Source organism: Phaethon aethereus (assembly GCF_964289735.1).
Source record: "Phaethon aethereus genome assembly, chromosome: 1".
NCBI classification, from domain to species: Eukaryota; Metazoa; Chordata; class Aves; order Phaethontiformes; family Phaethontidae; genus Phaethon; species Phaethon aethereus.
The window spans coordinates 87,607,532-87,635,395 of record NC_138575.1 but is presented as its reverse complement, the minus strand read 5'-3'; the positions used below and the strand labels follow the sequence as shown (position 1 = coordinate 87,635,395).

General features: G+C 47.2%; 1 protein-coding gene across 1 annotated transcript; it reads right to left on the bottom strand.

The window, feature by feature from the left end:
* Positions 1-407: 407 nt before the first annotated feature.
* Positions 408-8,598, bottom strand: ZYX (zyxin). The gene is made up of 9 exons (XM_082014042.1): positions 8,119-8,598; positions 4,435-4,607; positions 3,300-3,392; positions 2,503-3,009; positions 2,037-2,178; positions 1,786-1,955; positions 1,450-1,628; positions 1,049-1,169; positions 408-646 (listed from the first exon to the last, which is right to left on the bottom strand). The coding sequence occupies exons 1-9, from the start codon at positions 8,366-8,368 to the stop codon at positions 536-538; spliced, it is 1,746 nt and encodes a 581-aa protein (XP_081870168.1). The 5' UTR covers positions 8,369-8,598; the 3' UTR covers positions 408-535.
* Positions 8,599-27,864: the final 19,266 nt, after the last annotated feature.

Genomic DNA, 27,864 nt, shown 5'->3' with positions numbered 1-27,864 from the left:
GTCTCCACACTCTAATCCAGGAGTGAAGGAGGGAGCAGGGGAGGACATCCTGATAATGAGGTGACACAAGAAAAAAAACAACAACAACAAACTCAAAGACAGAAGTGGTGCCGAATTGGAGTCTTCCACCTTTTAAGGTCAAATCATTGTTCTTGGCTTCATGGAACAGAAGAATGCTCAGCCCTCCCCAGCACCTGCCACCAGGTCATTCTTGCTACTTCCACCAGGCGGTGGTGGAGGTCTGGTCTTTCTCCTTCAGAGTCTTAAGGGAAGAGAGATTTTGCAAGAGACCTTGATAATAGCCTCCAGTCTGGAATACACTGTAGCCAGGAAGCGGTGACAGAAGAAGGGGTCCTTTCTTGGTGGGTGTGCAGAGTGACGTCTAGGAGCAGTGAATCCTACATGAGTAAAGAACTGTGCTGGCATAGTCTCCATTGGTAGCAGTCAGCCTTGTCAGGCAGAGGGACAGGAAAATGGCAGGGAGGGGAAGAGTACTGAGTGCAGGGGCCTCAAGGGTATGCCCACTCTAAGCTCCTCAGCATGCTGTTTTGGCACGAACAGTGTGACACTTCATACACAGCACATGCCCATCCAGTGGAAAGCACCCATTCTCATCTGCTTCAATGGACAAGGGCTTCCCACAGTCCTAAACAGGAAAAGAAAAGAGGGTCAGAGCTCAATGACAGCCAACAGCAAGGTAAATGCATTCAAGGATGTAAGAAATGCCCCACTGGATCACGATAACGGCTCACAGCCCACTGCTCTGTCTCTGACAGAGCTAGTTGGAGATGCTCTTCCCTCAAAATAGTAAGCCCGTTCTGTGATGCCAGCATGTTCTTCTGGTATACACAGCTGCTGTATTAGGGATGTTAGAGACTACAGCCTTGCATAGTCCTTGTTCATGGACCTGTGAATGCCTAATCTTCTGAACCTACTTCAAAATGCTCCAGAATCATTCAAAACAATCCGTTGTTTGGTCAGGATAGACAACAAAGGTGCCCAGTTGCTGGTGATAGGAAGATGGGTGGAGGGGGGCTGCCAGGGTTACCTCACACTTGTAACATTTCATGTGGAAATTCTTCTCCAATGCCACCACACGCACTGTCTCATCCTTTCCAGGCTCTGGCATGATAGGCTCACTACAGACTGAGCAGCGTGGAGCATACTTCCTACAACCCACAAACACATGAAGAAGACAGTGACCACCATAGCAGCATTCAATGCAGGTTTCTCACCTGCATTAGCAGTATTAGCAGCAGAGGAATAATAAATCACAAAGAAGTTTAGGTGGGAAAAGACCTTAATTGCTACAAGATACACTGCTGTCTCATCTTTAACTGCACATCCAACAGATCACATGGGCAGCCCAACCCTATACTGCAGCAAAATTAACAGGTGTGATGGAATCTGCCTTCTTTCAGACACCACATGCACATGCTCTCTCCATACCTGTGGTAGTCATCCACACAGTGAGGCTGGTTGGCCTGGTCCACAATAAAAGAAGCCCCCTCAAGAGGGGTATGGCACATCACGCAGGTGAAGCACTGGGGATGGTATGAGTTACCAGTGGCCTTCAGCATCCGGTCTGTGATGGTCTGTTTGCAGACACTGCACTTTTCCAAGGTCCCCTGAGCCCAAAAGAAACAAGTAAGACACATTAATCCAATCCCCCACCCCTAGGAGGCTATACCACAGACAGGCAAGTTGGAAAGAGGAAGGGATAGCAAGAGAGAGCAACCACAGCAAGCTCAGCTCTCTCCAGCAGCTTTCATCCCAGTGACTTACAGCATAGCAGTCCTCACAGAAGGGCTTCTCATCCACGTTGTAGAACTGCTGCCCCTGCAGCTGCTTCTCACATTTGAAGCAGGTGAAGCATTCCACGTGGAAAAGGCAGTCCAGGGCTCTCACAGCTGGCTGGGTTCGTGATAGGGGCTTCCGGCAGAAGCCACAGAGCTCTGTCAATGGAAGAATAAAGGGATTAGGAGAGAGGAAAACACTTAGTCTTAGTCCAACTGCTGCCCACTGAGGGAACACACCAGAAGTAGCAGCTTCTGCTGCTGGCGGATGCTCCATATCCTTCATTAATTTCTGGGTCAACATCTCCAGCTCTTCTACCTCCTTCATGGTCAGACAGGAATTTCCCCTAGGTGGATCTGCACTGGAGCCTGTGGTTCTATGCTGCAGGAGGAGGAAACATTCAATCCCAAAGGACACATATCAACAGACTCCCTCCCACTCTGTCCCTAATAAACCTACTTCTCTCACCTTAACTTCTCCTCTCTGTCTCCCTCTAGGGAACAATCTGCTATCCACTGTGCTTGCTTCTTTCCACTTTTACATGAAGTCTGTCCCTCTCCAACACTGTCTCTAGTTACATCTCCCTCTCAGAGGGGTAACGGTTTCCCCTAGCCTGGGACAGATCCTCCTTCCTCATCCTCCGACTACACTCCCAGTGATGCTGTGCTTGTCCAAAGACACTGGTCCTATGGTTCTATCCCTTACCGTGTCTTCTGCAGCAGCAGGCTGTTCTGCGGGACGTGGCTTCTCCTGCACTTGGGGTCTTTCCCTCTGCTGGGCATAGGTGAAATTGGGAGGCTGTGGCCGAGAGGAGGGACCTGAAGGTGAAGGGGCTGTAAACTGAGTCTGAAGGGAAGTAGGATATCTTGTAGAGTTTGAGGGAGCCATGGGCACACTGGCACCTGATTTGGACCCAGATTTAGGAGAGCCAGCAACAGCGGGTGGGGTGAATTTAGGGGTAGTCTGAGCAGAAGGGAGAAAGGGGGGTGGAGGGACTGGTGCTAGGGGCTCCTTGCATTGCTGTGGGGCTGCCCATGGAGTTGGGGCAGGGGTCAAATCCACTCCAGGGGTCTTGAAAGATAAGCTTCCACTTGGCTTTGGAGTGAACTTGGAAGGGAAGGAATGAGGAGTATCTCTGGGTGCAGATGGTATTTCCACATGGGCTTTTGGGGCCAATGACTTCTCGAGAGAACCTGTGGATCCTGGAGATATCTGTAAAGGGAAGCAATAGAGAGAAACAGGCAGTTATCAGCAAGGTGGAAGAGAAAATATGCTGTCTATAGCAGTAAGTCAGCAGCCATCCCAGACCCACAATGCTGAGATTCCCACACTGTTACATATTTAGCAGTCCTGACCACTCGCAATATCTTTCTGGTCCTTCATGTACACTTTCTTGCTATGTTTTATCCAGACATTTTAATCTTCAGTAGCACCCTTCTCACTACCTCTGTTCAGCAAACTAGTCATCTCTCCTTCCACCTGCAACATTTTGGAGAGCTCACCCAGGATTTGAAGGGGTCATTCTTCTCCATGTCATCCAACATTATGGACAGTGAGTCAATCTCAAGATCAATGCTGCTCATCTTGCCACGTACCTATACCACCATCCATGAGGAAAGAGGGAGCAGAGCACGTTACGGGAACAGCCAGAGAACCGGGTGTATCCCCTTACAATAGCAGATTTTGACACTTTGGACTGTGGTACAGATCTGCTCTTTGTTTTGAGTGGATACCAAGTTGGTGAGGATGAACAGGGAACAGTCTCCAAAGTCTACAAACAGTGGGAAAATACACAGCTCAAAGAAACTCACAGGCAGGTTTCGGTGTGAAAAGACATCTGGAGGTCTCTAGTCCAACACGCTGCTCACAGCAGGGCTAAATCCCAAGCTAGACCAGGTTGCTCAGGGCCTTGTCCAGGTGATTTCTGAACATGCCCAAGGACGCAGATATCCCAGCATCTCTAGGCACCTGTGCTAGTGTTGAGCCACCCTTGGAAGGGAACTGGATTTTCTTCTGTCCAACGGGAATTTCCCTTGCTGAAACTTGTGTCCATTGTCTCTCGTTCTCTTGTTGTGCCCCAGGAAGAAGAATCTGTCTTCTCTCCAGCCCTCCTTTAGGTATTGCAGACTGCAGTTATATCCCTACCTGGGCAGCCTCCTCTTCTGCAGGCTGAACAAACCCAGCTCTCGCATCATGTGCTCCAACCCCCAACGATCACTATGACGCTTTGCCGGACTGCACCTCGTTCAGTATCCCTCTTGGGTTACTATACTGGGAAGGCCAACTGGAAACAGTCCTCCAAGATGCAACCTCACTAGCACCGAAGACAGACGAATAATCACTGTCCTTATCCTGCTGACTACACTCTCACAAATGCAGCATGTGGTTGGCCTTTATTGCCACAAGGGTGCATTGCTGGCTCACGTTCAACTCACTGTCCACCAGGAACCCCAGGTCCTTCATCTGCAGAGCAGTAGCCCAGCCAGTTGACCCGATGGGGTGGTAGAATTTTCTGCTTTCCCAGATCTCAGGGCTTCTGCTGATGAGTTCTGAGAGTAGTCAGAAGCTGTCTCCACTCACAGAACATTACAAGAAACTATTACTTCCCCTGATGTCACTCACCTGTGGAGCAGGTACCTTGCTCACAGGCCCTTCATCAAACATCGGTGGAGGAGGAGGAGGAGAAGGAAAAACTTCTTCTGGGGCTGGTGGAAAAGGCTCTTCAAAGGGTGGTGGCGGAGGGGGGAAAGCACAGTTTGAGGAGAAACTTGCCTCCTCTCCAGGCGGGGGAGGAGGTGGCAGTGGCAGCTCTATGGGGAAGAATGAGAATAAAAGCAAGTTTGGATCATTTCTTACTCTTAGACAGTACACACCCCAGGAGGGGTCTTGAATGTATTACAGCAAGCAGTTCCACAGTACCCAGGGGACCCCAGCACCCATCAAGGACAACTGAACTCCACAGGCTGGCTTTCACTTGTCCAAAGCTATTTGCCATCATGTAAACTTTCCTCAGTAGCCTCTGCAATTAGTCACTGGGATGGTTATTGTATAATTGGGAAACATGTCTTACTATGCCCTTCCCTCCTCCTCCTCTCATTCTCTGGTCCCTGGCATGTCTGTCTCTCACCAGTAACTGGCTCAGATTGCAGAATACAGAGCATTAGAAGGAATGACAGCAGACAACCCAGAACCTGGAAGAGCTTGCATTATTACAGGAAAACAAGCTGGCACCTCGCAGCTGGCTAGTAAGCACTACAAGAAACAAGTGGGGGGAAAAAAGAAAGTTAGACCAACTACGCCTTACACATATGAATCATAGAATCACAGAATGGTTTGGGTTGGAAAGGACCTTAAAGATCATCTAGTTCCAACCCCCCTGCCATGGGCAGGGACACCTTCCACTAGACCAGGTTGCTCAAAGCTCCATCTAGCCTGGCCTTGACCACTTCCACAACTTCTCTGGGCAACCTGTTACACTATCTCACCACCCTCATAGTGAAGAATTTCCTTCTTATAGCTAATCTAAATTTACCCTCTTTCAGTTTAAACCCCCTGTCCTACCACTACATGCCCTTGTAAAAAGTCCCTCTCCAGCTTTCTTGTAGGTTCTCTTCAGGTACTGGAAGGGTGGTATAAGGCAGAAGCTACCCTAATATGAAAATTCACCTCTGAGTTGGTCTGAGCTCCCCAGTGGTTTCCACATGTCTCCCAAGGAGCTCCCACACAGTGTCCCAGACCAGGAGAAGATGACGATTGGTCCCCTCTCTGCGATCACAATCCCCTGTGCCTCTCAGCCAGCAGGTCCAGCTCAGTCCCACTTCATCCAGGTTTTATATTTTTTTTTAATGGGGAATCTTTGAAACTGCTTTATTTTTCTGGGAGATGAAAACAGCTTTCCTTTTGGAGGCTAAAATGTCCCCATACCCGATACAGATTAGGACATGAGAAATTTTCCAGAACCCTTTTAAGCAGGCTGAAAAGCATCAGAGTGCCTCAGTCTCCTAGAAGATTGCTTCCACCTATTCATATTTGCCAAAGATGTGGAACAGGCAAAAAGAGATTTTCTACAACAATGCAGTCAAATAAATGTGAACCCTTTTCCCTTCACCTTGTATAGGAGAAGTTGTCCTCTTATCATCCAAACAGCAAAGGACACTGAAGACAAGGAGGCATAACTTCCATATCCCTTCTTCTGGACACCCACCTCTTCCTAGCTAGCCCCAATCAGCAGTAGGGTGGAAGACCACATTTTTCTCTCCTGCTACTCCATGTGCAGGCGAGAAAAATGGCAGTAATTGAATCATCTTTATATCCAGATGTTGCCAACAGACTTTGTAAGGACTTCTCATCTGTAACCTAAAGGAGATGATACCGCCCTTTCAGAAAATGAAAGCCAAAATCTTATTAGCCAGTGGAATGCATAAACTGCATTGGTATGCAGCACCTCTTTCAAGCCTTCTTGTGCCAGAGAAATTCTGCTTGGGCGGGGGGAAAGTAATATTAAGCTGGTATTTTTGCTTTGAAACTACAGTTTGGGACCAAGTTTGTATATGCTTGCCTTTTGATTTATTGCAACGATAAAGAACATTGCAGAAACAAAATTGTAATCTGCTGTCACATTGTTTCAGATACACTAAAAGCCTGTTATGTGAATTATTCACATAAACAAAAAAGTTCCCCACAAAGTTACTGTACCAGCTTTATAGATCAATACTAAATATAACATTCATACAGCAATACTAACTTAGTCATCTTGTCATTTAAGACAGAGACCAATTGCTATGGCTTTATGTTATACTACTATTTGTTTGTGGAGTACATAGGAAAGGGAGAGAAGGATTGAAGAGATGCATCAGAGAAGGATCAAATCAGATGCATTTCTCTCATGACTGAGTTTTGGTGGTTCATCTGTACTTCAGATGTCTTCCTGGCAGCCCTCACCAGATGGTGACACAGCAGCTTAAGCTGAATGGTTCTTTTGCTAATCTTTCTATCAAGTTAGTTCCTCCATAATAAGCTTTATAAGGAAGAGAGAAGTGGAGCAAACAAACAGCACCCAATCCTCCACTCGCACTATATACTGAAAAATGATTTTTAACATCCATCTGTCTACTTTTGTACTTCAGGTCATGTATTTCTGTCAGCTTGAGGCCTTCCAACAGACACATCCCTAATCCACACAACTATAGCAGAAAATCATAAAGCCTAAAATGGGACCTTGGATTACAGACACAAGATTCCAGCCAACAACATGTGAGAAAGGTAACCAGAGTTAGCCAATTCCAGGAGACAGAAGCATGAACCTGCTGAGGGCCTTGTGACTCAAGAAATGGAAAAAATGGCTTATTAATTTGTCTCCTCTGAGCACAGGACCAGCCTTCCTACCACCAGGTCAGCTGCCCACTAACTTAGCATACTAACCTAGAAAACATCAGTGTTGCACAGTCTATGCTAGACAGTGAAAGGAAAGAAATTTAAAACAGTAGTTAGCATTATCTGAACATGAGTGTCCTGACTGCGGTGCGCCCTGATAGAGTCTTGGGTTAATATGCAGCATCAAGCATTAGTGCTAGGGAAATTATGAGTGGCCCCATGGTGATCAATTCCAGCTAGGGAGCCACACAACCGGGAACTTTCTGCTTCTCAGAGGACATAAAAACAACCAATGAACAAAAAACAAAACAAAAACCAAAAACAAAAAAAGAAAGAAGATCACATTAAAGCAAGAAGTCACTCTACACAGGAAAACACACCCAACCCAAACCCCTTGAAAAAAAGTACAAAACTCTACAAGCCATACAAACTCTAAGTTTCAGTTTCTGTTTATGATAGCTTCCACCATTATTTCATGCAACTCTTTCTTCCTCCCCATCTCCAGCAGCAAAGATGGCAATTGCAGAGTCCACGAGAAGGATCTCAACAGTTAGAGACAAGCAACTTGAACTGAGAGGAATCAACAAGGAGGAGAATAGCATGATGCATCACCATCAGGGTCAACTTCCCTCCAACATATTTGCTCTCAGACATGCTGGCCAGAAACTGACTGCAGTTACACAATTACGCGCTCAGGGAATACTATGAAAAATCCATTGCATTCCTCCAGCATCAGTGCAATGTGGGATTACCTTCCTGGCTCCTTTCCTAACGGAGATACTACAAATTCTGAGATCCCTTTACAATTGTTTTATTTCATTTTGGAACCTGCTAGCCTCTACAGCAAAAGTATTCTTCACTTATAGCAGTTACGGGCCTGTTTTCATGTTAACAGTTACAAAACTCACACCCTGGGAATTTAGAAATGCCATGACAGCATTCACCTACCTTCTGCCAGCAGGGACATGGATGCTGATGGAATCTCCCCCACCTTCCCTATCTGAGCACGCTGGGTGCCAGCTCCAGGAGGTGGGGGCAGCGACGACTCTGATGCACCCCCAGCCTTGAAGGGGTTCACCTTGGGTTTAGGGGCAACCACAGGTGCAAACTTCTTCTGTGGGTTGTAGAAGGAAGGGGTAGAAATGTTGATACTGACTGTGGACGTCATGCGGGTCCCTGGGGCACCTGGGGAGGCCATCTTCTCAGCACCTGGCAGGAGAGCAGAAGGAAGAAAACTATATGAAGTCAGCCTTGAGCCTGAGAGGAGTAACAGAGAGGAACATGTGTAACTGAGGGCTACAGGAGTTTAAGTCCAGCCAGAGGCTGAGGTGCCTAAGCAGCGCACAGAGCATTTCCAGGATTAGCACAGAAAAACGGAGGAACAGAAACTGCAGAGAGCTCAAATGAGCCAGCACACTTCACCATCTCAACCCAGTATGGCATTAGCTGCAAAGGGGTTCTTATCACCGAGAAAAACAAGCTCTTTGCTGCATGCTCTTTGCTCTTTCCTGCACACACGCCTGCTGGAGAGGAAGGCAGCAGGGCAACAAAACCAGGGTTATCCACTGAGCACACCAAGCCCCACGCATCCTAAGGCAGGTGGCCCCATACATGCTCTCCCTGAGCTAGAATTAGCATTTCCTCTCCCCGATTTACTCGATAACGCCTGCCAGTTCCTCGACCTCGGCCTGTGTCAACCCCAATAATGTCTCCCTTCACCCCTCCAACCCTGGCACACCCCCTGCATCTTCCATCCTTTACCTCCAGACCCCTGCATGCTGGGGGAGCGCAGGCAGCTGCGGCAAAGACAGAACAACAGGGCAGGTGAGGAGTTCCCTGGTGTCACATCCCCGGGCTGAGCCCCCTGCCCTCCGGATCTCGCCTCCGCTTTCTCTCCTTCCTGCCCCCGGAGAGGGTGACAGCGGCTGCCGCCTCCCCTCACCGGCTGCGCCGGCGCCCGCTCCGCCCCCGCCAGGAAGCGCTGCTCGCTGCCGGCCGGCGCTCCGCCACCGCCCCCGCCGCGCAGGGAGGCCCCACGCCCGTCCCTTCGGGCTGCCAGGGGCGCAGCCAGCACCGCTGCAGCTGGGGCTCCCGTTCTTCGGGCAGTGCAGCCGCGGTCCTGCCCTGCGCAAGGCCAGCCTGTGGGGTGGGAGGAGGGCTGGCACTCCGCTTGTAATACGCAGGCATACGAACCCTCTCCCTTCACTCCTTTCCACCGCCAGACTCGAACAGCCAGATAGCCCCGCCAAGCCGGCTGCTTCAGGAACCGCAGGTCTCATGAGAAGAGCCAGATTTCTAGGATTCCCTCAGTCTTGCAATCCAGGCCAGAAATCTCACCCGTGCTATAAATCTCCATGAAGCCAGATGCTTTGTTGTAAAGCCTGACATATCTATAGTCGTCCTAATACCCCGGCACAATAGTGCTTCCACCAGCATAGGGGCTCTGTGCCAGCATTTCAAGTTGGCATGTTCAAATCAGTGCCCCAACACACTGCCAGCCTCTCTCGCACGGACAATAACAGCTGCTGGGAAAGACAGCCCTGGTGCCACAAACATCCGCCCGCCGCTAATTCACCCATGGCTGCTGCTAAGACCTGCATGTCCCGTTCCAAGCTCTCCCATGATTCAGTGCAGTATGGCAAGGTACAGAAACCTCTAACAGCTGCTCTGGGTCACAAGCATATGACAACATAGACAAACGTTAAGTCAATGCTAGTGCACTTTTTGTTCCCTTTGTGGAGGGCTGATGAGTTGCATGCATTTTGCAACTTTTGCACTCGAAGGAGGCTGCAACAGTAAGCAGCAGCCAAAAAGCTATGCTGAGTATCTCCCACATGATCCAGCATGGGAAAGGGCCAAGGCAGAAGAGTAATTAGCAAGGTCTGTCCTCAATCCCTCAGACTTGTAGGGGTCACCAGACTTGGAAGTCAGATGGGACTGACCAACTCTTTCCCGTCTGCAGCTTCCCACTGGGCTACAGAAGCAATTAAAAACACCTCCAGCCTTTCTTTAGAGACTTTTGCCTCATGCTCCACTGTTTCACTATGGTGTAATGAACCATCTGGTAAGCAGTTATACCAGAATTGACAGAATTATAAGCAGAACACCACAGTGATAACGTCACTTCTGATCATGATTAGTCAACAGGAGAGACAGCCTTGGGACATCAGCTTCTTCACAAAGAAGTGCTGGCTTTGCTACCAGCAGCTGCTATCTCCCTTAACCCAAAGCAGCCAGTTTCCCAGTATGCTAAGGAAAGCATACTTAAGGCCCTTTTGCCCTTTTCTGCTCAGAGCTGTCTCCATCCAGCAGCTGCTCGAGTGCGCCCTCAATTCTGTTTATCAGTTCACCCCCCCAGAGACCAAACAGACTGAGAAAGGCTGGCCTTGCAGAGAGTCACTCCCCCAGCTCTGCAGTGTTGCCAATACTATCTAAACTTTACCAGAAACACACAGCTTATGCGAGTCCTGTGGTGCTAACTATTTGTAAAAGCTATTGGAGTCACACCAGCAGACTTAATCTCAAATCTTTCTCATCCTCACGTTTTCCCTGAGGGGAGAGATTTTTCTGCCTGCTGTAACAGCATTTAAGATGACTCAAGTGGAACTATGAAGAAAAATGTCCCCAAGGACTCAGTCAGGATACTTAGTTGCTGTTGCACCGTTTCTGTCTAACGGAGCGTAAGGAGGAGGACAGAACCAAGCTGACACCTCCTTCAGCAGCAGGGTCACCTCCTGGAAGGTCCTGTGGTGGGTTTGCCACCTCTTATACACCCAGACAGCTTTCAGTTCTTCAACACCAAGACACCACTTTCAAAAGCTCAGCTCCTTCCCTGGGGTAGCGAAAGGAGGAGGAACCTGAGGAAGCAGGGATCTGAGTGTTATTTTTCACCTCTGTTGGTAGAAAGCAATTTGGCTACAGCCACACAGGGAGCCCCTGTAAAAGCTAGCCCAGCACTGGTCTGACACACCACATCTGTACTTCCTCTATTTGCCAACTTGCTCCCAACTGAGTGGGGTCCGAAGGAGAACGATAGCAAAAAATATAGAATATGAAGTGAACAGATTAAACAGATTTAGGAGTTATGCTTATCTTCATCCTCTCATACAGACTAATTCCAGAAAGTTCTCCCAGTCTGACCCAAAGTTACAAATCCTCAAAGAGAGCAAAGTCCTATCAGCTATACAAGCTGCAAGACAGAGCCTTAAAACAACCGGGCTCGGGGAAGGGCGCATTCAGAACTATAAAATTCTCCCACATACGCTGGGCTTGCCTCCTCCCTATGTGGGTGAGGGGCAGGGATGAGTTAAACTGCAAAAATCTATGCAAACGTATTTAAAACGTTAGAAGTTCTATGGCTTTGCAAGACTTGCGTCTTCACTTTCACAGGGCACTTCCAGAGAGACAGAAACTCATAAATTAAACAAATTTAACGCACAAAGAGCCTCAGATTCCTCTCTCTGAAGCACATCTGGAAAAAGGCTCCATAGGTGTCTCACTCATCTTTACGCACACGAAAGAGAGCTTGTCCCGACTAAAACCAGGCAATACACCTGGTTTTTTCCCCACTGCTGGAGCTATACCGCAGCGTTTAGCTGCCTCCATTTCACCGGGAGAGAAGAAAACTCACCGGATTCACACACACACGAACCTCTCTTCCGCGGAAGGGCAAAAATACCCAGGAGCGACGACTTTAAGTCAATGCCACAGAGACCGAGAGACTTTGTACGAGGCGAGCAACTGCCGGCGAGAGCGGCAGGAGACCCGCACCCCCCGACACGGGCGCAACCCCTATTCGCCCAACACCAGCCCCAGAGCTACAGACAAAAAGGTTTTTCGCTAAGCCGAGAGAAGAGACTCACCTCTGGGGAGCGGGGAAGGGGAAATTCCGTCCTCAGAACTGGAGATCGCGGGGCTGGGCTCCTCTGCCCCCGCACGGCCAGCAGCCTCAGCCTGTCCGCCTGCCAAGAAAGGCAGCAGAAATGGAAGGTGGGGGAGCCGCTGCGCCTAAGAGCTTCCTACCAACTCGTGAAAAAAGCCTCGCCCAGACAAAGCTGTTTGACCATAAAAGGAGAGAGGCTGCGCGAGCAGCTGAGCTCACTCGCTGGGGAATGTGGCAATGAGGTAAGGGGGGAAGGCGCGCGCCGCTGGGGGACGGGGCTTGCTGGGGCAGCGGCGGCGGGAGCCTCGGGCTGGCATCTTGTTTGCGCCGCCTCCCGCTTTACCGGGGGGTGTGGGGGTGGGGGGGGGGGGGTGGGGGGGGGGTGGGGGTGGGGGGGGGGGGTGTGTGTGGGGGTGTGTGGGGGTGTGTGTGGGGGGGGGGGTGGGGGTGGGTGTGTGTGTGGGGGGGGGGGGTGTGTGTGTGTGTGTGTGTGTGTGTGTGTGTGTGTGTGTGTGTGTGTGTGTGTGTGTGTGTGTGTGTGTGTGTGTGTGTGTGTGTGTGTGTGTGTGTGTGTGTGTACACACACCCCCACCCCCCCCCACACACACTTCTCTACGAAGAAGAAATGTTTGGGGTTTTCCCCCCGCCCTCTGCCTCACCGCGGCCCCCGACCCACCCCCGCGGGTGCCCACCCCGAGCTGGGCTTGCCGCCCCCACCGTCACAGAGCCCTCCTCCTCCCGCCTTCCCGAACTCCAGAGCTGCCCCCAGCCCATGACCTCACTTCCAGTCCCTGAGCTGGACGTTGGGAAGAAATTTAGGAGCTCTGGTGAGTCAGGGTCCCTGCTGGCCTCTTCCTCGCACGAACCAGTTGCAAGAGCGTCTGACTCACACTCCCCCAGTCTTCCAGAAATTAAAGCAAACATCGGATGACTCTACCGTGCAGAAAAGCGACTCGTTCTCCTTGTACTGGCTGCAAGGCAAACACTAACTGTTTGATATAAAACACTAGCTACCTGAATTCGTTTGTTGGATTGCCTGTGCTGCATATCGGTTTCATTTTTATCTCAGTGCTGGCTGGGGGTTCACCCCTGCTCTAGACCAGGGACAGCCTGACCCAGCACAACAGAGCGTGTAATTTTCAAACTCAATCGTTTCTTTTTCTCCTTGCTTCTAAGCCTCTCCCCTCAGGGAGAAGGGATACCAATAAAGACAGAATTCCTTTGCTTTGCACAATCTTTGTACTTTGTCTTTTGAATCTGGCCTTAATATTTGGGTTAATACCCCTCCTATTGTGAATTCCCTGGAGAATTACTGTATTACGGGTAATGCTTGGGAGATCGGGGTCTTGTCTGCTCTTAAGACTTACCTGTCAAAATAGGTGCCTTTCAGTACTGGTAATTTACCCACAGGTGGGTCAGTAAGCCACAAACCACACCACTTAGACTCCCAATGTGCATTACTACGAAATATCCACATTATAGAGAACTATAGAAAGAGGTTCATCAAGGCTTAAGAAATCCATTGTAAACAAATCTTTAATTTTACAAGTAAGATATGTACAAAGAGGTAACATCTTTTATTTAAACAGCTGATACAGCTGGAAAATTTTGGCCCTCTGTGAGGTTTTTCATTTTTACGTACCATATGAAAATGTCACACATAGCAATGCATAACATTGAGCATCAGCTGCAACTGTTGAACTATTGAGCTATAGCTGTGAATTGCTTAGGGATGTATAACTCTTGCATGGCTGCTAAATAATCCTGAAGTTACTGTTGCTTTTGTAGGCACAGTATTAGCGCCATTGTCTTCCATTAGTAATGCATGAAGTAATTATGTAGGATAAGGAAGGTATCTCTGTGCTGTGCTGGGTCTTCTAACACTGTCACTTTTCTAGTACAGACAATCCTTTTCCCCTCTTGTTCAGGTGAAGATGTCAGTACAGAGCTAAAAAGATTTAATTGTGGAATCACTAACTAAATTCTGGAACATCACAGCTCACCTTACACAAATCAGGCTAACCTCAGAGTACTCTGCCACTGTACCCTGGGCTAGCCCTGACTCCAGAGAAAACAAAGAACATCTCAGACTGAGATTAAAAAGGTGCTGAGAAAATATGAAAAAAAATCTGCTCACTCATACTTTCTGGTCACATCCCCATAAATCCAGATGCTTACATGTTTGTCTCACCAATGTGGTGATGTTAAAAGTTCATGAAGGCAGAACAAACAAAGTGGGAATAAGAAAAAGAAAAGCACACTCTTTTAGGCATTTTGTATTAACTCCTCACTATGAGGAAACAAATATGAAACAGAGAAGTGTTTAGCAGTTTGGACATGTGAAAGCTAGAATTCTCAAGTTGGAATACATCAGAATACATAGGATTTCATGCTTGCCATATAGTAGATTTAAAGCATGTGCTTTTGTAATTGGAAATTAAGATGAACTAACTTCCCTATGTTAGTTCTGATTCCTGTGGAAAGAAAATAAGAATCTCCTTAAGCTAGCAACCTTCCTTCATGCAATTCTTTGCTTGGAAGAGTAGACATTTTTCTGCTGCAAATTGAAATTAGTGCTTTGAGATATACACAGTTGTAGTCAATCTCATCAGCTGAAGCAAAATGTTAGTCCTGAAAAGGCGTATAGCTATCTGGGTACAGAGATGGATCAGCAGGTATACCCAACTTGTTGTGCCAGATGTTTGACCTTGTCATTTCTGGAATTGGCAACAGTCCTCTGCATAAATCACTTCAGCTGTCCCATGCCATGAAAAAAGTGATCTAGTGTTTTGGAGTATATTGTGGTGTGAATGCCACTTTGCACCATGGGTGAAATGCCAGCCAGCTACAAAGCAGATACTGGAAGGATTTGGAATATGCAGTTCTAGTTGGGCGCTTCTTTGAGATGAGTGTCAGGAAGCAAGTCCTGGTACTGGCCGTCAAATCAAAGCTTAGAAATCCTTAGAGTTCAATGAACCTACCTCAGAGAGACTTAAGTTTTCATGGAGACAGTTATAAAGAATCTTCACTTGTAGTTCAGCTGTGTAGTGAAATGAGTAAATAAGGAATAATGCAATACAGAAGTGATGTGGCAAATTAATGTACTGCACTGAGATGAGGAGTATGCTAGCAGTGGTTAGATGACTATAAAAGAAAAGAAAAATAGATGTAAGAGAAGAAAAAATAAGTCCTTGAATATGAAAGGAAGGATTATTTGCAAGGGCACTAACAGGGCATTAAACTTAAAGCACAAAAAATCTTACCTAGATTCAAGAGGGTTCAGGTAGCTGCAAATGGGTATCTTTGTGTTAACAATAGGTTTAAGGTCAGAGGAAAGCAATTTGGATGCTGGACAGGATGATTTAGTTGTGTTAATAATGTAAACCATCTGCATCGGTATAATTTCCATCCATATCAACAGATCAGTTAGTGCCATTTTATCTCAGCATGAGTTAGTTAACAATTAGTGATGCCATGTAGGAGTCCATGTTTTTCCTAACCAATGAAAAGTTCTGACTCATATCTGTGTTGCATCTCTGATGCTTCTTTAATCATATAACTTCTGTTTAGTCTAACCACACTTCATTGAGTAATGCCAAGCTGCTACTCATAAGCTTACCCTGTGCTGTATTAAATGCTATGTCTGGGCCTACTGGAAGAGTTGGGAATATAATGAGTCCACTTTGGTCCCCAGGCCAAGAGGTACAGACAAGGTTAGTCCCACACTGTCCAGGGCAGGGCCATCTGCAGCAAATTCTCTGCATCTGTACGGACCAATGGCTATAATGCACCCTGGTAAGAGGTCTCCTAGGATCTCTTGTTCTCCCACAGCACAGCCCTCTCTCCTGCTGTGCTCCTCACTCCCTCCCTCATGCAGGGTGTTCTCTGTGTGAAAGGCTACATCTGTCATAGCTTGACACCTGCCGTGGCTGCTGCTCCCACTCTTTGTGGAGGACATGACATATGCAGAGCTGGCTGTCTTCTAACCAAAACGCACTTTCAAGTTGGAGTGGCTCAGTGCCATTGCGGGGTGTGTGTCAACAGCTGGGTGCCAAACAGAGAGAGCTGCACTGAGCACAGCAGAGCCTCCAGTCCTTATGAGCCTAGTCATCCTCCTGCATCTGTGAAACTGGCATGCTATTTGCAAAGGTCATGAATTCTCCTGGGGAAGTCCCTGAACAACCACCTACCCAGGACAGATAACTAGTGTCTCTCTGCTGCTTGCCTTCAAAACTGAGTCTGCTGTGCAAAGCACACTTTGGTAGTGTCCCTTCTCAAGAAAGGGAGCTGTTTAGCAGCTATAGAGAGCCTCAGCAGTTGCTGAAAGGTGTCACTGCAAGGTCTTCAGATCCCACTGTGAAAGTATTACATGATACATGCGCATATGTACATACTTCAAAAGGCCATTCTAGCCATACACATACAATTAGATTATCCTGACTAAAACACTAGAATAGGCCAGAAGCTGTACACAAAACAAAAACCCAGAAACAAACAAACCTTGCTGTGCCACGAAATACTTTCTAGTGAGGCAGTTCAGCCATGTACAAGTAAGAGGGAGTAAAGTATCTCTGTGGTATGACCATGGTCATGACAGCATGTCACGGGCTGTCAGACTAGCCAGGCAGTGAGGGGAGCAGGGCTCTGGGATGGTGTCTGTCCAGGGAATAAGCTCTATGTCCAGCAGGGTTGGCAGGTCTTTCCTAGACAGAGCCATGGCAGGGGCTCCTGGGCAGGAGAATGCAGCTCTCAGAGGAGTTACCAGCCTCACTGCTGTTTTTTTTGTCTCCTGCCACCGAGATTTCCTGCTGAGCTGCTGCCTCCATCCGCTTCTCTGTGGGGTGGTAGGGCTGCAACTCCATGGCTCCTGTGGCTTGCTCACTGGCAGGCTTCCTCCACCTCACACTGCTCTCCCACACCTCCTGCTCACTGCTTCTGGACTCTGTGCCTGAGGGACAGAGAAGCAAGCAGGCTGTCCCAGCAGTTATCTCTTCCCTCAGGTGGAGTATGAGCTGTTCTGCAACTCTGGAAAACTGTGAGCAGTCAGCCAAGGTCTGGAGAAGGCAGAGGGATGCAGTTGAAGCATGGCTGGGTGACTGGGGCATGCCCATGTATGCAGCGGAGTATGGATGGCCACCAGAGCCTGTTCTGTTTGCAAAGCAGCCATTTCCACATTCCAAGGTACCCTTGCCATTCCCTTAACCATATGCCCCACCTCTTGCCACCAGTAAGACAAGAAGTGACGTATTTGGCTGTTCTGTGCAAATACTTGTCAGAACTATGTGTCAAAGAAACAAATCTGTCAGCCTGCTAATTAAAGAGTTCCTGCGTGTGGTGCAAGCCTCTTTCCACCCTGGAGTGCCATGCTTTTGTGGTAGAAGTCTCCTTTCTTCACTTCATTGTGTAGTGTAGTCTTGTAAGCATGGCAGAAACAAGCCATGCTCATTGTATACGAGTGTAATCAAATATGTGTATGTACTCAACAGAGCTGGATGCATACCTTGTTGCATCCTGAGGGATTTTGACAAAAAGTTCCAGGAATAATTTAAGTGTGTATATGCGTCAAGGGGAGGGTGTCATGTCCTTAGAAAAAGGGTTCTTCCTTCCACATCCTCCCTGTGACAAAACTAAAAGGAAAAAGAAGGTTCTCAACAGCCTTGGTCTCATACTGAGCCTCCTCCTATGTCATATAATAGGAGAAGTTCTGTGGTGGCTTCCCAGAGAGGTATCTAGTACAGCTGCTCAGTAGTTGAGGGACAGAGATGCTGAGCTACACTCTCAGTAGCATTAACCTGGGACATGATCCTGGTCACTCTGGTGCTCATGTGGCCCCTTTCTACCCCAGTGCTATTTTCTTGCAATAAGAAGTGAGATAGCCAAATAAGCAGGGACAGGCTTTGGACACTGCTAGTTCTCTATTTTGTAGCATGCTACGAAGATGTGCCATGCATATGCCAGGGCATGTTGGACTTGTGAGTACATTAGGAATACGTAAGAAGATTGTTCTGTTGAGGAAGAATGAAGCCTGGTGTAGTCCACACATGCATTATCTATAAGTGGGTTCTGAAGCAAATTACCGTCTCTTTTGAGCTTCACAAAACCAAATAATTGTTTAACTCCAAACTGGAGTCCAGCAAAACCTAGTATGTGTGTGGTGTTGATGATCAAGGAACCAAGGCCCTAGAGCAAAGCAACAAAAAACCCAAACAGGCGTATGGTCCAAAAGTCTGCTTATAAAAATATTAGGCCAGATGTTATCCTCAAACTGCACAGTAAAACACAATGTGAGTACAGCTTTAAGAGATGTAGGCCCTCAAGCCCTTGCCTTCTAAAAGCAAGAGTTGTGGAGCTATATGAAGTTGTTTTCAGTTTCCAGGTTTAGTACATGTGGCTACTAGTATGTTTGCTAGTTAACTGCCAGTATGAATAGGAGGATGACTGTTGGGATCACCCTGCATGGCTCGAACTTAAGGAGAAGGAGCTGTGGCGTTGATCTGCACAGCTCGACCTTAAGGAGAAGGAGCTGTGGCATTGAGAAGCTGGTAAACAGCTGGATATCTGCACGGCTTGGCCTTGAGGAGAAGGAGCTGTGGCACTGAGAAGCTGGTAAACAGCTGGGTATCTGCACAGCTCGGCCTTGAGGAGAAGGAGCTGTGGTAAACAACTAAGAAGCAGCAAAGGAGTGCAGGAACACCTGCAAGCAGCGAATCCTGACTGTGTGAGAGCGTGTGATATTTTGTATATAGCCAATTGCAATAGTGTGTGTAACAAGCTGTAACCAATCATGAGTGTGTGTGTGCAGTGGCTAAGCAAAAATTATGATATATATTGGAGTCAGACAAGACAATAAATGGCTTTGGAATATAACTCTCATAGAGTTGTGAAGTCCATCCTTCTCCTGCAACTGATGACCCCGACGTGATATGATCTATGGGATCTCATCGTTGAACACCGGTCAAGCGCAGAGGATGCCGCGGGAGAAGCCCGGTTGGAAGTATTGCAGTCAGCGGGACTGACGCAAGGAAAAAGAAAAAGGAATACGTTGCAACGGAAAAGCACCCAGCGAGGTGAGGTGAGCAACTGGGGCGGCATGGGGCAGAACACATCGCATGAAGAAGAGGCAATAGTCAGACTCCTGCCGCATATGCTCTCTAAGAGAGGACTGAAATGTGATGAATATACACTTAGAAGACTTCTAATTTGGAGCCGAAAGAAAGGGTACCCCCCCGATCCATCTGTGGCATTTAAGGCAGAGACGTGGGAGAAGATAGGAAAAATGTTATGGGAGCATATTGAGAATGGAGATAAAACCGCTGCAGAGTTAGTGACGGCATGGGAATTGATATTAATCACATTAAAAGCCTTAAGGGCAGAGAGAAAAGCTGCAGCTGATATGGAGGAGGCTGTTAAACCGCCTTCAACCAATCCCTTTTTAACCAAGTCAGAGGGTCCAGGACCTTCAGCAACTCCGACTGCACCTCCTGAGGTGCCAGATGCACCGGGTGAACTGGCCACATTAGATAAGTCAGAGAAACAGATCTACAATGATATATGTGAGGGCAAGATGGGACAAAGCTGCCCAGAACAATGTACTCAATGTTCCCCTGTGTGCCCATGTGAAAGATTGATGGGGCGGGCTTCACCACCGCCGAAACCCCCCAGACTTAACCGATCGAAAGCCATAGTTTTGAAGCCCTCAGCCGAGCCCCTGCCACCTTTACGGCCCCCGTTGCCTGATAGCAGCGATGAAGAAAAAGAGCCTGTTGTAGAGACTATAGGGAGGCAAGAGCCTAGAATGAAAGGCGACCCTAGGGAGTGGTGGAAAGACGTTTTTTTAGGAGCAATGAAAGATGAGGAAACGGAGTTACTGATGGCATTTCCTGTTAGTGTACAGCCTCACGGGCCCAATCGCTGGGACCCATTTCATTGGGACTTGATAAAGAAAGTGCGGAAGGCAGTGCAAAATTATGGCTTGCAATCACCTTTCACGCAAGGTCTATTAGATAACATATTCAAGGGAATAGTTCTTACACCATGGGATTGTCGACAGATGATAGATATGTTGATGACACCAACCCAAAGGTTATTGTGGGCAGACAGATGGTATAAACTCTGTATGCAAGAAGCCCTGAGAAACCTGGAACGTCAAGACGGTGATCCACTTCAGAACATTATTATGGAACAAATGACAGGCCAGGGACCATTTGTGGATGTTAGATTGCAAGCTCGGCTGCCCTTAGAAGCCTTGCAATTAGTTGAGCGACTAGCGTTGAATGCGTTGTGAACAGTCCCTGAGGAGGGAAAGAGGCAACCATCTTATACTCAAATTAGACAAAGGAGAGATGAACCATATATGTCTTTTGTTGATCGTCTGAGAGACGCTTTGAATAAGGTGTATACCAATGAAGACGCAAAATTAGCAGTGTTGTTGAATTTAGTGGTAGAAAATGCCAATGTAGATTGTAAAAGAATTTTGTTAGCTTTGCCAAAAGAAGCAATGTTAGTACAAATGGTAGAAGCCTGCAACAGAGTAGGCTCTGCCACACATCAGGCAGAGACACTCGCAAGTGCCTTTGCAGCAGCAATTAAGCCATTTATAAATGGAAAAGGGGAGAAAAAATGTTTTAATTGTGGAAAAACAGGCCATTTTAGAGCTCAGCGCAAGGCCACAAGGAAAGGACCTAGGCAGATTGAGACAGGTCATAAATCCTTCCAACAAGGACCCTTTCAGCAAGGAACAGGCCCAGCAGGAGCACCATGTGGTCGATGTCAAAAATTTGGTCATCAAGCCTTAGAATGTTGTTCAAAGTATCATCGGGATGGTATGAAATTGGGAAACGGGCGACCGAGCACGAAGGCACCCTGCACGATGACACAAATGGGGAAACACCACCAGGCTGCTTGGCAAGCCTCAGTGCCCGAACCAGAGGGAGCGCCGGAATGGACATGGAAACAACAGTAGAAGTTACCTTATGGGACGTGTCGGTTTATGATGTCCCGACTAACGCGAATGGACCATTAGGATATGGATTGAGTGCTTTGTTATTAGGACGATCTTCAGCGACAAAGCAGGGACTTTTTGTTCTCCCTGAAGTCATTGACGCTGATTATACAGGAACCATCAAAGTCATGTTGTGGCCTCCATCTCCTCCTGTTGCGGTTCCTGCAGGCACACGTATTGCACAATTGGTGCCTTTTACTGCTTCTGTACCTTGGGCAGCGCAATCAGTGAGGGGGAATGGAGGGTTTGGCTCAACAGGAAGACCACAAATCTTTCTAGCATTAGATATCAGCAGAAAAAAATGACTTTGAAAACGAAGTTTAGGCATCCTGACCCCACCGTGTGACCGCAACAATGGACCATCGACATGTTAGTGGATACAGGAGCTGATATGACCATAATCAGTCAGCGAGACTGGCCACCAGGCTGGCTGGCTCAGTCTCCAGCTCACGGACTTGTAGGGGTTGGTGGGTTTTCTGCAACACAACAGAGTATAACAACTCTAACCTGTGAAAATCCAGATGGGCTAGTGTGTTCAGTATGACCCTATGTACCCACATTACCATTAAGTCTGCTTGGGCGGGATGTACTGAGTCAAATGAATGTATCACTCTCTAGCAATCCACAGGGTTTTCGGTGGTGGCCATTGAAACACGACCTGTGCTCAAACTGGAATGGAAAACCGATGATCCAGTGTGGGTAAATCAATGGCCGCTGACCGCAGAAAAGGACGCCCACCTGGAAGATTTGGTAAAAGAACAGCTAGAAAAAGGCCATATTGTGCCAACCACTAATCCTTGGAACACACCTGTTTTTGTGATTCCAAAGAAAAGTGGAAAATGGAGATTATTACATGACTTGTGAGAAGTCAATAAGGTTATAGTGGACATGGGAGCCTTGCAACCAGGGCTACCATCTCCCTGTATGATACCAAAGTATTGGAAGCTTTTGATTATAGATCTCAAAGATTGCTTTTTTACAATCCCTCTGCATAAAGACGATGCCAAACATTTTGCATTCTCAGTCCCAAGTACAAACAAGGTGCAACCCATGCAAAGATATCATTGGACAGTGTTGCCACAAGGCATGAAAAATTCGCCCACGATGTGTCAAATTTATGTAAACTGGGCTTTACAGCCAATCAGAAAAAGGTGGCCTCAATATTTCATCTATCGTTATATGGATGACATATTGTTGGCTGGTGATCAATTAAATCCGGAAGAAATGATCGGGGAGCTCGTTGAGCTTTTGAGACAAAGTGGGCTGCAAGTGGCACCAGAAAAGATACAAGCTGAAGCGCCTTGGGGGTACTTGGGGTGGATGATCACTGAAATGTCGGTGACCCCCAAAAGGTTGAATTAAGAATTCAGATTAAAACATTAAATGATGTACAAAAATTGGTAGGAGACGTTAACTGGATTCGACCTATTTGTGGGATCACAAACCAAGATATGGAGCCCTTGGTTCAGCTCTTGCGAGTGGATAGTTGGTTAAACTCTCCTCGACAATTGAGGTAACTCAAGCATTTAGTTCTAGGATAGACCCCTCGATAGGGATCACTTGGGCAGTAATCAATCATGAGCGACATCCCTATGCACTTATAATACAGTGGATAACAAACCTAGAATCAAAAGCAGACCCATTGAGAATTTTAGAGTGGGTCTTTTTGCCTCAGCAGCAGAGAAAAACCATCACCACGAAAGTAGAGTGTTTTGCAAATTTGATTATGAAAGGGTGCAACAGAATTGTTGATATATCGGCAAAGGACCCGAAAACGATTTTAATACCATTACAACAAGAATATTTGACTTGGGCTTTGCAGCACTCTGTTCCCTTCCAAACTGCATTAGCAGGATTTGAAGGTGACATTCAGATTAATTATCCATCACACAAAATGTTTACCTTTTTTAAAAACCATGAAATAGAAGAAAAATCAAAGTGTAGTCAATATCCAGTTCAAGGTGCTACAGTATTTACGGATAGTGGTGGGAAAACAGGCAAGGCAGCAATAGTATGGTGAGAGCACGGAGAATGGAAAGAACGGGTACTTGTCGTGCCAGGATCAGTTCAAAAGGTAGAACTACAGGCAGTAATTGAAGCCTTTAAATTATGGTCTGAAGAACCTGTGAATATAATTACTGATTCTTTATATGTAGCTGGAGTACTCCAAAGATTGGAAGGTTCAATGCTCAGACAAGTACAGCAGGAACAGCTATATCAACAATTTAGAACGCTTTGGGTTTTATTGCAGAAAAGACGACATCCTTATTACGTTATGCATATACGCAGCCATACCAACCTTCCAGGGGAATTGGTGGAAGGAAATGCAAGAGCCGATCGGCTGACTGCCGCAGTATGGGCTGGACCTGCCCCGGACCGTTTAGGTGAAGCACAAGCCTCTCATGCCTTTTTCCATCAATCTGCCAAAGTTTTATCGAGACAATTTAATCTAAGTGCAGGTGACGCTAGAGCTATTATACAGACTTGTGCTGATTGTCAACAAATAGGCCCAGAAATCGCGATTACAGTAAATCCCCGAGGATTGCATTCGCTACAACTATGGCAGATGGATGTGACACATGTCGTTGACTTTGGAAGATTTAAATATGTTCATGTTTCAGTTGATTGCTATTCTGCAGTAGTTTGGGCCACTGCACAAACAGGAGAAACTAGTAGACATGTACAAAAGCATTTGTGAGCTGCATTCGCAGCACATGGTATACCCCTACAAATTAAAACCGATGATGGTCCTTGTTATGTAGCCCAGTCAACCCAACGATTTTTTGCTCAATGGGGAGTGACGCATGTTACTGGAATACCGCATTCCCCAACTGACAAGCTATTGTTGAACGAATGAATCATTCCCTGAAGTGTTTATTGCAAAAACAAAAAGGGGGAGAGGCTACCACACCACCCCAAGAACGTTTGAATAAAGCCTTATATGTGTTAAATTATTTGCATCTAGCAGAAGGAGAAACAGTACCTCCCGTAATAAAACATGTAAAGGGAATGACAGGAAGCCTATTTGAGTTAACACAAAATGTGCAAGTAAAAGTTAAAAATTTGGAAAAGAATATGTGGGAAGGACCTTTTCAACTGCGAACCTGGGGACGAGGTTATGCTTGTGTCATTACAGATTCTGGAACTCGTTGGGTACCCGCAAACTGGGTAAAACCATGGGTGAAACAGTCACCATCGTCATCGTCGGACACATCTTGACACTATCAGGTGTCATCGCAACCTGGATGCCAGCTCAGCCAAAAGGAAATGTGTGGGTAAATCACACTGAAATTAGCAGTATCCTGAGAGGAACACGGAAAGCTTTTAGGGCAAACCGCTCTATAACTACAAATCCTTTGGTAAGATATAATATTGGTTTTCATAGCTTTGTGCAGGCGCTTTTTCCATTGCTAGGAGTAGTTTCCATCGCTAGGAGTAGTACAGCTAGAATTGTTTGCCTTGTAACATTCTGCTATTGGCTTAAGCATAGCTGATATGTGACTGCTGGATTATGGTAATATGCCGTGTGAACAAAGCCTACAAACCAACAGACGGGATGGCTGTGGCGCATGCAGCACGTCTGGCCAGCGGGCGCATGCGCCATAGGCTCCCTGTGTTAAAAGGTGACAACCGAGGCGTGTTCCGACACTTGCTGGCCACGTGTGTCGAAACTCGTTCCTCTGCAAATGTGTAAATACCGGGATTTCCCGAAGGGCAGTGGGCCGGTGTATGGCAAGGCCACCGTTGCCTCCGTGGGGATGCCCACGTAAAGCTGGCACCTACCGACTGCTGGGCTGACTTTGCGGCACAGGACGATACAAGAATGTACAGATGGTCCATCTTCCTCACAGTCCTCGGGTTGCGAATGATCCATCAGGTTTTGTTTATAGATAAACAAAAAGGGGGAGATGTTGGAATCACCCTGCAAGGGCTTGACCTTAAGGAGAAGGAGCTGTGGCATTGGGTTGCTGGTAAACAGCTGGGTATCTGCACAGCTTGGCCTTGAGGAGAAGGAGCTGTGGTAAAAAACTAAGAAGCAGCAAAGGAGTGCAGGAACACCTGCAAGCAGCGAATCCTGACTGTGTGAGAGGCGCGTGGACAGCGCGTGATATTTTGTATATAGCCAATTGCAATAATGTGTGTAACAAGCTGTAACCAATCATGAGTGTGTGTGTGCAGTGGCTAAGCAAAAATTATGATATATATTGGAGTCAGACAAGACAACAAATGGCTTTGGAATATAACTCTCATAGAGTTGTGAAGTCCATCCTTCTCCCGCAGATGACTACAGACCAGACAAAATCTTTGACTGTTTCGTGGGATTGTCAGGATAATTAGCAGGGCCTTGCAGCGGAGCCACTGTTCTTTCAGCTAGGCAGCGAGTTGTCACTGTGACAGGTGACAACTTACAGGAGAGAGCTGGTCTTCAAGCAGAGTATGATTTTCAGTAGATTGAAAATGTAAGGGTGTGACAAGCCTTACTGAAGATTTGTGCTAAGTTCATTCTATACCTAGCAAAGTGATCAATCACTGTATGAAAGCCACTGACTCTGGAGAATAGTGTAACAGCAGTTACAGGCTACCATTGCCAGCACTTTTTAGCTAGTATAAGTGATATTGAGAGATCAGTAGCCACAGCTATTGTTCAAAATGAAGGAGAGGTCCTCAAAACGTGTTCCATCTTGTATTAGCAAGTCATTGACAATTTGCACATTGGATTCTCCAGAGGTGTGTTGGAATGACAGAGGCATAGCCTAATTTCTGGATCAGTTGACTACCACAACTTTAGATGCTTGGGCAAGGGCTCAAGCCACTGCATTAAAGATCCCAGCTGCAGACGTACATTTCTGGAGATGCATTTCCTTCAACCAGGGCATTCTCCAGTTGCCTTAATGAAGGTGAATATGATGACCATGTCTCCTAGGTACTTGGCAAACCTCCAGACCCTTTGCTCCATGGCTTATGAAAAAAGTTACTTGGAACCTTTACCCTTACCCAAAACACTTCAGTTTTCATGTAAGCAACTTTAGGTATGCATTTGGCCAGTTGAAATCTACATGAAGATCATCTGTGTTCAGGCTAGATGTCTGAACAGTGCTGGCTAGAAGTTGGGAACAGCAGGCTGTGAAAAATGCCTGGAAACAAAGCCAGCAGAATCTCATCAGGCTGCTAATGAAAATAGGGTGGGTCAGGTTATGAGAAAGCCCTATCAAACAATTTTCTGCAGAGTGACTGATGGTTTCAGAGATAGTGTTAGACTTGCTGCTGCAATCCCAATAAATGGGATATTTACAAAGCTATTTCTCTTCATCAGTGTTGCTTTTCCGGGGCCTCCCACCAACAGCTTTCTTCCCAGCGCCTTGGTACAGAGCGTTCAATGTCATGAAAAGAATTCATAGAATCATAGAATCTTTGGCTTAAAAGGGACCTTTAAAGGTCATCTAGTCCAACCCCCTGCAATTAGCAGGGACATCTTCAACTCAAAAAGCTTGCTCAGAGCCCAGTCCAGCCTGACCTTGAATGTTTCCAGGGATGGGGCATCTACCACCTCTCTGGGCAACCTGTGACAGTGTTTCACCTCCCTCATTGTGAAAAATTTCTTCCTTATATTTAGTCTAAATCTACTTTCTTTCAGTTTAAAACCATTACCCCTTGTCCTACCGCAACAGGCCTTGCTAAAAAATCTGTCCCCATCTTTCTTACAACCCCCCTTTAAGTTCTGGAAGTCTGCAATAAGGTCTCCCTGGAGCCTTCTCTTCTTCAGGCTGAACACCCCCAACTCTCTCAGCCTTTCCTCATAGGAGAGGTGTTCCATCCCTCTGATCATTTCTGTGGTCCTCCTCTGGACCTACTCCAACAGGTCCATGTCTCTTTTCTGTGCTGAGGGCTCCAGAGCTGGACGCAGGACTCCAGGTGGGGTCTCACCGTAGTGGAGCAGAGGGGCAGAATCACCTCCCTCAACCTGCTGGCCATGCTTTTTTTGATGCAGCCCTGGATATGGTTGGCCTTTTGGGCTACGAGCGCACATTGCTGGCTCATGTCCAGCTTTTCATCCACCACTACCCCAAAGTCCTTCTTGGCAGGGCTACTCTCGATCCCTTAATCTCCCCACATGTACTGATACCAGGGGTTGCCCCGACCCAGGTGCAGGACCCTGCACTTGGCCTTGTTGAACCCCATGAGGTTCACATGGGCCCATTCCTCAAACTTGTCCAGGCCCCTCTGTATGGCATCCCATCCCTCCAGGCATGTCAACCGCACCACTCAGCTTGGTGTCTTCCGCAAACTTGCTGAGGGTGCATTCCATCCCACTGTCTATGTCATTGATGAAGATATTAAAGAGTACTGGTTCCAGTACGGACTTTTGAGGGACATTGCTTGTCACCAATCTCCATCTGGACACTGAGCTGTTGACCACTACCCTCTGGATGCGACCATCCAAGCAATTCCTCATCCACCCAACAGTCTACCCATCAAATCCACATCTCTCCAATTTAGAGAGAGGGATGTTGTGGGAGACCGTGTCAAAGGCCTTACAGAAGCCCAGATAGATGACATCAGTAGCTCTTCCCTTGTCCACTGATGTGGTCACTCTATCATAGAAGGCCACTAAATTGGTCAGGCAGGACTTGCCCTCGGTAAAGCCTTGCTGGCTGTCTCGAATCACCTCCCTGTCCTCCATATGCCTTAGTATAGCTTCTAGGAGGATGTGCTCCATGATCTTCCCAGGCACAAAGGTGAGGCTGATGGGTCAGAGTTCCCAGGGCCCTCCTTGCTACCTTTTTTTAAAATGTGTGCAGTGTTTCCCTTT

Bases quoted from the DNA above. Each gene is read 5' to 3' on its own strand.
- ZYX (XM_082014042.1), bottom strand. From the start codon at position 8,368: ATGGCCTCCCCAGGTGCCCCAGGGACCCGCATGACGTCCACAGTCAGT. The intron at 3,393-4,434 runs GTACCTGCTCCA...ATGGTGGTATAG, and splicing joins ATGAAGGGCCTGTGAGCAAG to GTACGTGGCAAGATGAGCAG. The intron at 647-1,048 runs GTAACCCTGGCA...TTTCCTGTTTAG, and splicing joins TGAAATGTTACAAGTGTGAG to GACTGTGGGAAGCCCTTGTC.